This window comes from Ricinus communis, chromosome 2, assembly GCF_019578655.1.
Source record: "Ricinus communis isolate WT05 ecotype wild-type chromosome 2, ASM1957865v1, whole genome shotgun sequence".
In the NCBI taxonomy this organism is placed as follows: Eukaryota; Viridiplantae; Streptophyta; class Magnoliopsida; order Malpighiales; family Euphorbiaceae; genus Ricinus; species Ricinus communis.
Genome location: NC_063257.1, coordinates 24,179,315 through 24,191,709, shown reverse-complemented (window position 1 = coordinate 24,191,709; position 12,395 = coordinate 24,179,315). Strand labels below are relative to the sequence as shown.

At 33.5% G+C, this 12,395-nt stretch overlaps 1 protein-coding gene across 2 annotated transcripts; it reads right to left on the bottom strand.

The window, feature by feature from the left end:
- Positions 1 to 210: 210 nt before the first annotated feature.
- Positions 211 to 7,417, bottom strand: LOC8262224 (alcohol dehydrogenase-like 6). 2 transcript variants are annotated; one of them, XM_015719429.3, is made up of 10 exons: positions 7,187 to 7,417; positions 6,969 to 7,105; positions 6,094 to 6,131; positions 4,734 to 5,056; positions 4,389 to 4,471; positions 4,214 to 4,289; positions 4,060 to 4,139; positions 2,534 to 2,629; positions 2,277 to 2,438; positions 211 to 590 (listed from the first exon to the last, which is right to left on the bottom strand). In XM_015719429.3, the coding sequence occupies exons 1-10, from the start codon at positions 7,230 to 7,232 to the stop codon at positions 474 to 476; spliced, it is 1,158 nt and encodes a 385-aa protein (XP_015574915.1). In that variant the 5' UTR covers positions 7,233 to 7,417; the 3' UTR covers positions 211 to 473. The 2 variants fall into 2 exon arrangements, with proteins under 2 accessions (XP_015574915.1, XP_015574916.1); XM_015719430.3 differs by having other exon boundaries at positions 4,060 to 4,121.
- Positions 7,418 to 12,395: the final 4,978 nt, after the last annotated feature.

The window sequence follows — 12,395 nt, the reverse complement described above, 5'->3', positions numbered from 1 at the left end:
GAATTGAAATATCATATGCCAATTTTAAAAAAATCATATTTATTATTAGACTCACTTAATTTTAGAAAATAAAAATTCTAATTTTTAAAACATAAAACTGATGTCATAATTCCCACCCATTTAAAAATAAACAAACAAACAAACAAATAAATAATTAACCCAACAGCAACAACAGCAAAAGTATATATATATGCAATGGCAAAAGCCCTCTTTCTGAACAACCTATTCATGCCCAAACACTTTGGTGGCCTTTTTTCTTTTTATCTCATTCCCTTGGTTTTTGAACAGAAAATGGAATTAATTTATTACTTGTAAGTTGTAAGGACATTTTCAATCTATTTTTCTGTGTCTAGCCATGTACCCAGAATCCGTAAAGAAAAAGAAAAAAAAGAAAACCATAAAATCCAGAAAACTTCAGGCACTGGCTTTCCAGATCACTAAGTTCATGGAGAGAGAGAGAGAGAGAGAGAGAGCTATTTTGACAAGTGAATAACACAACGTAAACATTTCCCTTCTTTCATGAGATTGAATGCTTTGTTGATATCTTCAAATGGCAGATTGTGTGTGATGAACTCATCAATCTGAATTTCCTGCACAGGGAAAAAAAAAGAGAAAAAAAAAAACTAATAAATCTCAGAGATGGTGTATGATATTTCTAATATATTTGACACCATCAAGCTGATAGCTGTAATTGGTTGGAGCTCGTCAATCATTTTCGACAATATAAGATGGCACGAAGAATAAAAACGTTTATAATCTTTTCACTACATAATCCATCAACCCTAGAGCTTGCATTCAAACAAAGCATGAGCAATCATTAGAACAGGAACAAACAATTTCCTTGATAAGAGGAAGCATTCTTCTGTCATACTTTATATGGGGTTAGAGTTCCAATTTTGTTAGAAATCTACTACAGTGGTGTGACCCAAGATTTTGCTTAAAGATTCGCTAAGGTATTCACATGGAAATTTCTTGCAACAAGATTGGACAGGCTAAGGGCCTCATACATTGTTTAAAGTATTTTTTGGTTTGAATATTAGGTAATATAAAAAATAAATTGTTTAAAGTGTTTTATACTAGGCATATTTTATTGTATACTTTTATACATTGCCTATGTAAAAATATTTAATACATATTAATAAAATATTGATTCGACCTCAATTCATCCCGGTTGAGCTTCAAACCCTAGACCTTCTATCTTCTCTGGTTCCGGGTCAATGACAGGGTCAGTCCCGAAAACCATTTCTGTTTTTCAAAATTCAAAAATGTCTAGTTTTGGAAAAGAAAGCTACAAACTAGTAAAATCACTTTTTATGGTTTCCTACTTTGTGAAAACATCTTTTTTTTCAAGAAAGAAATTGACGAAGATAAATATTTTATTAATACAATTTGTTCTGAAAGCTGAACAGCAAAAAGCCCAAAAAACCATACACAAAATTGATAGTAAACTTGCCCTCAAGTAATCCACATCCAATTAATTTATGCTTCATGCGTTCATGCAAAGGTATGATTCTGAATGAGAAGCAAAAGGCAGAGGAAGCCGCTATAATTTTTCAATATGGCCTCCTGGTGCAACAGATTGTATTAGTAAAGCTTAAGTGCATAAGATGAGCATGGTTTGCAGCCTGTATAATACAATTAAAACGGAAGAAAAGGCTTCTGCAGGGAGATGGAAAACTGTGGGGCAATTTAAGGATGGAGATAACGCGTCAGTTAATAGTTCTAGATATTAAACACCTATCTAGGGTTAAATAGGCTAAACTGTGTAAAAGAATGAAGTTATTAATGAGCTTTCCATAAAAGACAAAATAGAAACAACTAAAAAGGAGATGGATAAAAGAATGCAGGTAAATTCAAGTGTACAAGTACCACATAATAGAAAAATCCATGATTTACTTCATATTATATTTTTAAGTTAGCATGTGCAATAATTAGATATTTGCTATTTTTCAGATTTGAAGCTTTCACAAGAAAGTATGAAAACTGTCTCTGAGAGGTGAAATTTGGACTTATGTAACTTAGGTATATCAAGTTGCAATTTGGACTGTAAATTGTTAAAATTAAAGTTTAGAGCTTCATGGCTATTTAGTTGTGCTGACCTTCTTTGTGGTTCTACACCAGCACAAGTTTCTACCCACACAAGCAGAAAGGTGGTGGAATATGGGCAAACAGATGAACATTTTGGTGAAAATCAGTTACTAATACAATTGAATCAAGGAGAATGAAACAGACACTAATCAGGCATGTTTCACTATGACTTGTGATACCATACCTACCTTTTTCATATACATGTCCACTAGTGAAGGAAGATCTGATTTAGGTTTCCATCCTCCAAATAAAGATCCTTTCAATGTTCTTCCACTCAAAAACAGCCCATAGTGAGCAGATATTTCAGGTTTCAATTTTGGTACACCAAGAGTAACTGTTAACCCCCACCCCTAACAGATGCAAGACAAAAATTCAAGTCAAAACCAAAATGAATACCAGCTTCTTTAAATAAAATCAACAAAATTATGGGACAGAAAGCAATTACATCGCAGCAACATTGTAACGCTGTAGTTATCATTCCACTGTCACCAACGCATTCAAATGAGTAATCTGCCCCTCCATTGGTAATACATTTAATAAGCTGAAAATTTGTTAATTAGAGAAACAAATTAAAATCCAGATAACAGGATGATGTAGTAAATATGCCTTCCTCTAGGTGAAGGCTAAGAGCTAATGAGGATCCAAGCCCATCTGAGGTAAAGGACCCATTTAGCATTCTTTTGGAGTTTAGCAATAACCTCTTTTGTTCGTCTCTAAAAGATTGTAGCTTCTGGATGCAGATATAGTTTTTTGATGAATTAAAGTTGTATTCCGAAGAATCATGTCTATATTATCTCCAAAATAATTATATCTCTTAGCACCTAAACCAGTATTATTCTAGCTAGACCAGGCCACGCGCCGGTTCAGAACCGGAAACGGTCAATCCGTAACCGGCTCGAACTGGATCCAAAACCAGAGGAGACCGGTTCAGGGCCGTTTTGGAATAGTCTCACTTTTCAGTTCAGTAGGTCAAGCTGAGTAAAGTCAGAGAAAGGATTTATCATAGCAACCCCCAGGAGTCAACTTTCCCATATGAGCATTCAGTACATGTATCAATCCGTGCACTTTGTCAAGCCAATAAGGATGAAAGATGGGTTATAGCGAAGAATTATGGCCATTGGATCAAAAACAATTCTTGAATGAGGTATTCAACTCCAGGGATGAATCGAAAAAGACATATTTATTGGTTCTACGGTAATCTAAGATTCCTAAATGCAGGGGTCTCATGCATTCCAAGTAGCTGAAAAGTGGCAACTTTCAACATTTACTGGAACTGGAACCGAACCGCCCATTTTAAAAAAAAATTAATAACAATAAATAGTAAAAGTATATATAATATTATTAATTATTTTAATTAAGAATAAAATCAACTTCTTTTAAATATCAATAATAATACATATAATAATAGCTATAATAACATAAATAACATTAAAGATATTTGATAAATAAAAATTGATAATTAATAAAAAGTTAAAAAAAAATAATAATAAAATAAATAAATAAATAAAATTTATAAAGAAAGGAGATGAAGATTTATTTGACCACATAAGCAAAGGACTTCAACTTCCGGCGTACAAAGTGATTAAGGGGTATGTAGGCGCCTTAACTTTTGAGCTTTGATTCCTCTAAACCCAAAATGATACGTAAGCACCTTAATTTTTGGTAAGAAAATTAAGTTCAAGCAATTTTTTTTTTTTAATTCTTTAAAAAAATTAAAAAAAAAAATTTAGTCTGTCTGAACTGGCCGAACCGGAATTGTGAATAGGAACCAGCAGTTCACACGGAACAGGCCGATTCCAGTTTCCATTGAAACATGAACCGCCGGTTCCTGAACCGTGGGGGCCACATATTCTAGGGGTCTTAGTGTCTGCTTTCCCCTCCCAAAACAACAATTCTCTAATGATGCTAACTTTCAATTGTGCCTTATATCAATCTAAGTTATATACATAATGTATGGGACTGGAATGATACCTGTTGAATAGGTTCATTACATTTATTTGGGTTGATATACTGTGTTATTCCAAAAGCTTTTGCTGTACCCACCAAAAGAACTACTGAGATTGAGACACATTACTTGCATTGCAATATAAAATCCGTAAGTCTGAAATGCAAATGCCAATCATACCTTTCTCCTGTTTTTCAGGATTCGTGTCAACACCAATTATTTGAGATGCCCCTCTGAGTTTAGCTCCTTGTGCAACCTAATCTCAAAGTATCAAACCGTGAAGATTGTAATAATGGAGGTCAAAGCCACTATTTTTGGGAAAATCTAGTAAAGTGAATACTGAGTTGATACTTACAGAAAGGCCTACAGTTCCAAGGCCAAATATCACTACCGTTGATCCTTTGGAAATATCAGCGACATTCCAAGCTGCACCCAGACCTAGAATTGACCCCCAGTTGTTATTAAGCTGAACAATTAATTCTTGTGCACATTTATGGAACTGATTTATCATAATAATCTCCACTCTTTCTTATGAAGGAATACCATTCTGTGTGTGTAATCTTTCATAGTTACTAGATCACTACCTCTCCTTGATGGCAAGCAACTTCTCATGCTGTATTTTTTTATTTAGTGTGCTTTCATGAGCGGGAATACTAGATTGACTTTAGTATTACAAAGAGTTTAAATCTTAGTATCATACCTGCAGCTACTCCACAACTCAGGAGGCATATTTTCTCCAAAGGTGCAGCTGAGCCAACTTTGACAGCACACCCAGAGTGCACCACAGTATATTCACTGAAACTTGAAACCGCACAATAATGATAAACGTGCTTCCCTTTAATTGAGAAGCGAGTCCTCTGGTCACTATGCATTACACCTCTCCTTTCTAGACCCAGTACTTGGCACATGTTGCTTTTACCTGATGTACATTGTCTGCAAGTCTGGCATTCTCCTGTGAAGACTGTGAGCACATGATCCCCCTCTCCAAATTCAGTCACTTCCTCACCAACGCTCTCAACAATCCTGAAAGTTTGATAATAAACAACTAGCATCCTTACTTGCATATCACATTGCTATCCTTGTTATATAAGACATACTAAGCCTATTTCAATTCTAACTGTCTATAAATTTTTCGCCTCGACAGATGATGGATAACATTTTGGCCTAGAAATGATTGCCATGTAAATTCCCTATAATTCTAGATGTTCTATGAATAATAAGACCAGAGGCAGTCTAGATTCACAAGTTTTCCATATTTTAATACGTGGCAATCAATATTATTGTGTAGGGTTGTACATAATGTCTCTATAGCCCTTCCTTATTTTCTTTTCTTTTGTTTTCTTTCCTTTTTTAACAAACCAAATCACTAATATTTTGATTATTTTAGAGCTAAGAAGGTAGGAAATTGTGTGGTGTGGCCAATTACATTTGAAGATTCGTAATCAGGAATAAAAATAAAGTTCCAAATATATCAAACTCTGAGACAATTTGCAGCACCAGATGTGGCACTTTCAAGACTACTATAATAGTAATTTAAGGTTCTTTTGATGCTATTTGATGGGATTTAAATTAAGGGTTCAGTGGATGATATTAGCCTTTGACGGAGTTAAGATCCAAAGCGAATATGTATAAAACTAACTAGGAGTTAAATGAAGGTAATACATCTTAAAATTAACTAGGAATGACAATAAATTATCTAAGAACCAACAAAATTTAATGGATCTTAAGTTTCACAACTAAAACTCATCACTTTGTATTAGTATGACCAAATCCCAAATAAGCAAACATAAACTATGAGGGTAAGAAGGTAAGGTTACTCCATTTTAACCCAGAGGTCAAGGTTTAACCTGTGGAAAAGGTCTTGTTGCCTACCTCCCCAAAGCTAACAATGTAGAATGTGACACTTCAGTTTTCTTATGCCCTAAAAATTTGGAAACTGCATAAATACCACTAACTTGAGATATTATTTCTGCCACATTGTTTCACATTTATTTAATGGAACTGTGCAAGTACGTAGAAAAATAATTGACTAGATCACAAAGGAAAAGTGGAGAACAGACCCTGATGCTTCATGGCCAAATATCCGAGGAAAAAGCGCCTGCACATAGAAGCATGTTAAATTAAAGAATTCAGTCCGGTACTTGGAAAACCACTTAAAGAGAGAAACAGAGAATATAAAAGAAATAAAACGCCTCATGTATGACAGTACAACTAGAAACAAGGAAGAAGATTAAAAGACTGGATGTCTTTTTTTATTCTTTTCTTCTGTAGATTGGTAAAGCACAAGTTCATTAATTTCAGAATAGTCTAGTAAGAATTTACTTACCAATAAGACACATAGGTGTACAAGTTTTCAGCAGATGTCCCATTTGACACATTTGTTGATTTGATAACCAAAACAAAGATACAAGGCTATAGTTTGATTCAATCTAGTATTAAAAAAAGAAAAAAGAAACCAAGTACAGATATATGTACAAGTTCCTTTTTATGTTATATAGATAAGAAATCCCGTTTTACTTTTGTAATTACAAAGGATGAAAGAAAGACTCGAACTTGGGTCTTGAGATATAAGCAAGTGGGTGCGTAACAAATCCATTTTGTTACTCGCTAAAAACAGACGTAAAGTAGCATTTTCCACAACCTATGGCCTCCATTAGTGTGATTATTTTCTCACTATTTGCATTGCAGCTCAGTAAGAACACAAATGGGACTGCAAAATGCAACTAACCAAAATTTAATAATGGTGAATGGTCCTTTCACTCAAGATTCAAGAAATAGACAACAAACCACAGCTGATTTGGACGAAATTTGAACTCATGCCGACTTTGCTTACTCTTGTATTAGTGGGCTTCTTTTCTTGAATACAAAGCAATTTTTAAGAGAATAGAAAATAACTACATATAAAAGAAGCAGTTTATAGAGAAAGAGGAACAACCTGAGACTCCCAAGCACTGATATCGCTGCGGCAAAGAGAGGTCGAAACCACTTTGATTCTGATCTCATAAGGGTGAGGTGGGCTGACTTCCACTTCCTCCATCACCAATGCCTCCTCAGGCCCCCACGCCACCGCAGCTTTTTGTCAAAGGAAATCCATAGTTTTAGACAAAATAAAACAGAAGAAAACAAAGATGTAAAATTGGAAGGGAAAGGTACCTTTGCAGGTGATGACATTGTTGTTGTTGATGGAGGAAGTTGACATTATGATGGTTGAGAAATGGAGAAAATAGAAGTAACAAGATTATATAATAAAGAAAAGGGCCAGTAGAATGATTTAATACAAGAGAGGTAGCTGAAGGACTGGACTCGTAGTAGGTGAAGAGGGAAAGAGAGAGAGTGGTTGATGAAAGACAATGTCATTGTCATTCAACTCCTAGCTGTTTGGCAAGGAGGGATTAGAAAGAATTTTGTTGTACGATTAGAAAACTTAGTGGTTAAAAAATATTAAAAATACTATTTAAAGTACTATTTTTTACCTATTAAAAAAATTATTATATTAATTAATATAATATTAAAAATATACTTAATTATCTTTTAAAATATTATTTTTTAATTAAAAATATAATTTATTAATATATAAATAAATAATAATAAATTATATACAAATTTAAATTTTATGTATTAAAAATAAATATATATAAACATAAAAAGATTTATGTATTAAAATATAGTAAGACAGATTAAAAAAATTTATAGCTCAAAATTTAATATATAAATTTTTCTGATATATTTTATCAGGTTAATTAATTGTAATATATTATAAATTATCAGATTATGTATATATAAGAAATCAGTTTAAAATTTATAATAATAATTATAAATATGGGAGAAAGTAAAAAAATAATAATGTAAATATATGTAATAATTAAAAGACTAATAGTAAACCATAATTACAAAGGTTAATAGGATAGTAATCTAAAAATATATGCACAACAGATTAATAAAATAGAAAATCGATGTAAGAAAATAAAACATCAATAATCAGAAAATTTTAGAATTCAACGAGACATTAAAGCATAAATTCCAATACACCAGCATAACTAGATCAAGGTACCAGTAAAAAAAATTAGGATGAACAACGTTAGAAATTCGAAGCTTGTGTATCTCCTTAAAATGGATTCGCTCCTTAATATTAGTGTTTGAAGATTATATAACGTATGTATCTCAGAATACAGCGGATCAACAGAGTTTATAACACCATAATAATTATAACAGTGAAAAAGTATGTTTGAGCTCTAGCGCACTTGAAAGCAAATAAGAGAAGAGATGAAAATCTTTTTTTCATCTCTCGAAAGAAAGGAAAATGGTTAATATATATAGAAAATGGTTAATGTAAGGAAATCACCTCTTACATATTATAAGACATTTGATATATCGTGATTAATTATAATTAATCCATGACCTTTGGTATATCATAATTAATTCATCATTAATCTATGATTTTTAAAATATCATATGACATTATATCACTAAAGAATGAGAAATACTAACAATTTCTAAGGGTAATAATGGTCCAACTAACCATGTGGTTAGTTCTAGTCATTTTGGTATTGGTTGGACTCAAGTGCAATTCTATTAGTTGGACTTTACACTCTTTTATTCATTTAACTCCCACCTTAATCAATCAATTCAATTTCAATTTATAATATGGTAGAAGAGCAAGTCTAGCCCAATTTCTCAATTTTCCACAACCCTCCCCCTCTAGTCTCAGCGGTCTAATATGATGTCGCCATTATCTTTCAATCCAATTTCAACTTTCGGGGGGAGGATTTTGATTTTAAGTTTTAACTGGGCATCAAAGTCAAACTCTAGTTGCACTTGAGATGGAGTTTTAGAGATCACATCACTAAGGAATAAGAGATATAAATAATTTTTAAAGGTTAAAGTCCAACCAACCAAGTAGCTAGTTCTAGTCATTTTGGTATTGATTGGACCCAAGTGTAAACCTATTAATTGGACTCTACACTCACCCATTCATTCATTTAACTCTCACCTTAATCAAATCAAATCAAATTACTAATATAGTATCAAAGCAGGTTTGGCCCGTTCATCTCCCAATAGATTTAATCTTTCATATTATGGGTACTGTTAGGATTCAATCTCAAGTTTCAGAGGAGGATTTCAAATTCAAGAGACAACTAGGTGTCTTAAATCCCAATTGCACTTGAGGGGGAGTGTTAGAGATCCCACATCAATAAATTATGAGAAATAATAACAATTTATAGGGTAAAGGTTTAATCAACCATGTGGCTAGTCCTAATCATTTTTGTATTGGTTGGACTTAAGCCTAATTCTATTAGTTAGGCTCTATATTCTCTCATTTATTTAACTCCCACCTTAATCAATAAATTTAATTTCAATTTCTATTATGGCATTAGAGCAAGTCTGACCCGATTTCTTAATTTTTGTCACGACCCGACCTGTGGGCCCGTGACGGGCAATAGGGAATGTGTAGATGTAAGGCCACTGAATCCCGTAGTAAGTATGACACTCACTAACTTAATTAAATCTCATATAATATTATTAATGTCACAATTTATCTTAACCATTAAAATCTACATATTTAATTCGTTCTGCCAGTAGAATTAGGCAAGACCCGAAACTACATAAAATTACAACTGATAAGTCTATTATTTCTACTACGGAGAATCTAAGATTTTACAAGTCAAACATACCAAATCAATTACATCACCTGATGATGAAGGAGTCGGGTTGCTAGATAAGATCTGTGGAAAGACTAACAATCACAGATTTGAAAAACAGTAAAATTGAGACTGTCAATCTCGAGAGTGAATTAAAATCATATATCCAAAAATATTTACAACACTTCCATAACACATTTATTTAATTTGAAATAAATAATAAGTCATGCAAAAATATACGTGTCATGCCATGCTTAAATAAAATAATAATAATAATAATAATAAACTTTCACACACTATGGGACGGAGTACCTCAGCAGAACCTTAATCTCAACACTATCATCTCGACTCTCTCATTCTAACAGAACTGGCGCCCAGAGAGCAAGGCTCAACCAGTGTTCTTAATCCAGTTCAGTCACTTAATTATCACTAACACTCTTAGCCTTTCGGCTCTCTTACTCCAATAAGACTAGCGCCCAGAGAGCGAAGCTCGACCAGGGTCCTTAACTCTAGTCTGGTCACTTAGGTTTCCAAATAAGCTAGCGCCCAGAGAGCAATGCTCGACCAGGGACCTTTACTTCGGCAAACACACTCTACTAAGCCCAGAGAGCAATACTCGACCAGGGCAAGTCCTAAATTTATTTTTTTTTAAATTTACCCTTTTACCCCTTTGCTATCAGTCTCGGATTCATACCGGTGCACTCGTCAAATAGCATGTTCTACAGCCGTCCCATCCCAAGTCAACACGAAATAATAAAATCATAATGCAGAATATGAAACTTATATAAATAGTAATTAAAATGACTGATTAAAATATTAAATCATGTAATCAGAATTATTTTGTAAAATCTCAGCATAACACACTTAAACGGACATATGACTTTAACTCACAACTTTGACGATCTCCTAGCTCTGGTCCGATGCCTTGTGTGGAGCGAGCCGAACTGACGAATTATCTAATCATCAAAAAATAATTAATCAATAACGTTGAAACATTTGACAATTAACCATAGGTCTAGATTCCTAGGACTGACTGTCTAAAAATCTCGACTTGGGTAAATTTTGTCAAAAATTCGGCAGAACCTCTCCTAAAATACGGACATTTACCCCCCGTATAACGGTTCAGGACCTGCTAGAAAACACTTCAAATATTCAACAATTTACTTTAACGGAAGTCAGGTCCCCAAGACTTCATTATTTTTCCTGACTCCGCCACACAGCATAATTCACGACTAAAGGCAGACAGTCCGACAATTTATTTTAACTAACAATAATTCTAAGGCTCAACTCATTTTAAAAATCACATAAATTTTTGCCAATAAACTCTAAAATCAACGGACCAGAGAATTACCGAGACGCTTGATCACTCGATCGACTCGCCTCCAATCGCCGGAGTCCGATCGACGATCCGAATGCACCAACGGACTCGAAACGACACGCTGATGACGATCCCCACTTCCGATCTTTTGGCCGTCGATTTTCAAACGGAATCCGATCGCCACGAAACTGGTGCCATTGGAAAACTTGAGCTGAGGAGTCCGGATATGCCCTCTTATCATCCATCTCTCGACGGAGCTCACAGAAAAAACTAAAAAATGTGGCTGCCAACACTTCGTCGGAACTCCCTCCTCCGGCCATCAAAGCCGACGCCGTCACTCTCAATAGGAAGCCCTCAACTCACCGGTCAAAACAAGATCGACTCCGACGCCAATGGACGCCGAAAACGCCTGGAACGACATCAATAAAGTCGCCGCTTCGCTTTCTCACGATCACTGATCACGCCACGCCCGACACCGCCTTGACGCCCTTCTCTTCCTCCTTCTCTCTTCTCGATTTCCCTTCTTCTTCTTCTTCTTCTTCTTCTTTTCTTTCCTTTTCCTTCCATATCGACTTTTGGTCCTTGAACTTTTCTTCTTTACCATTTGGTCCCTCAACTTTTTTAATTACAACAATTTCGTCCTGCAAACTTTCTGATTAACCCTTAAACTTTTCTTTAGCTTTTCAATTAAGCCCCTAACTATTTAATTTGGGTCAAATTAGAATTATTGAAAATATTATAATTACATATTTACCCTTGCTTTTAAATGTAAGATTACCAAAAAGCCTTTGCTGACATATTTAATTATAAAAATACCAAACATACAAATTTTCATTAATATCCCATATTAATAAAATTATACTTTTAATCCTTATTTCAAAATAAATTTTCAATTTAGTCCTAACACACAATCAATTTAATTAATCAATTTGCTAAATATTTTTCAATTAAATTTAATACCATTAGCTAATTAAAATTCCATTTTTTCCAATAATTCTTTTATAAAATATCATTTACAAATTCTTTCATAACTCTCAAATATAGAATCTAATTTATATATATTCACTTGGGGGAAAAATTTGAATAACCAAAAATATAATTTATTTCTCAAAGAATTTACTTAATTAATTTCTTAAAAATCAAACTAATTGGATATTAAAAATAATTACCTTATTTGTCTAGCATTAAAATTCTATTTAAATCATTCCAATTAAACCAAATAAAAATAAAGTAAAAGTAATTTGAATAAAAACTCATTTATCAATTATTATTTATATTATCATATTATTAAAGAACAATTCTAGGTATTACACTTTTCCTTCTGGATGTCCAGTCCCAGCAGCCTGGTCCGATGTTGACTGATGTGTTTCAGTTAAATTTCAAGTTTCAAGAGGAGGATTTAAAT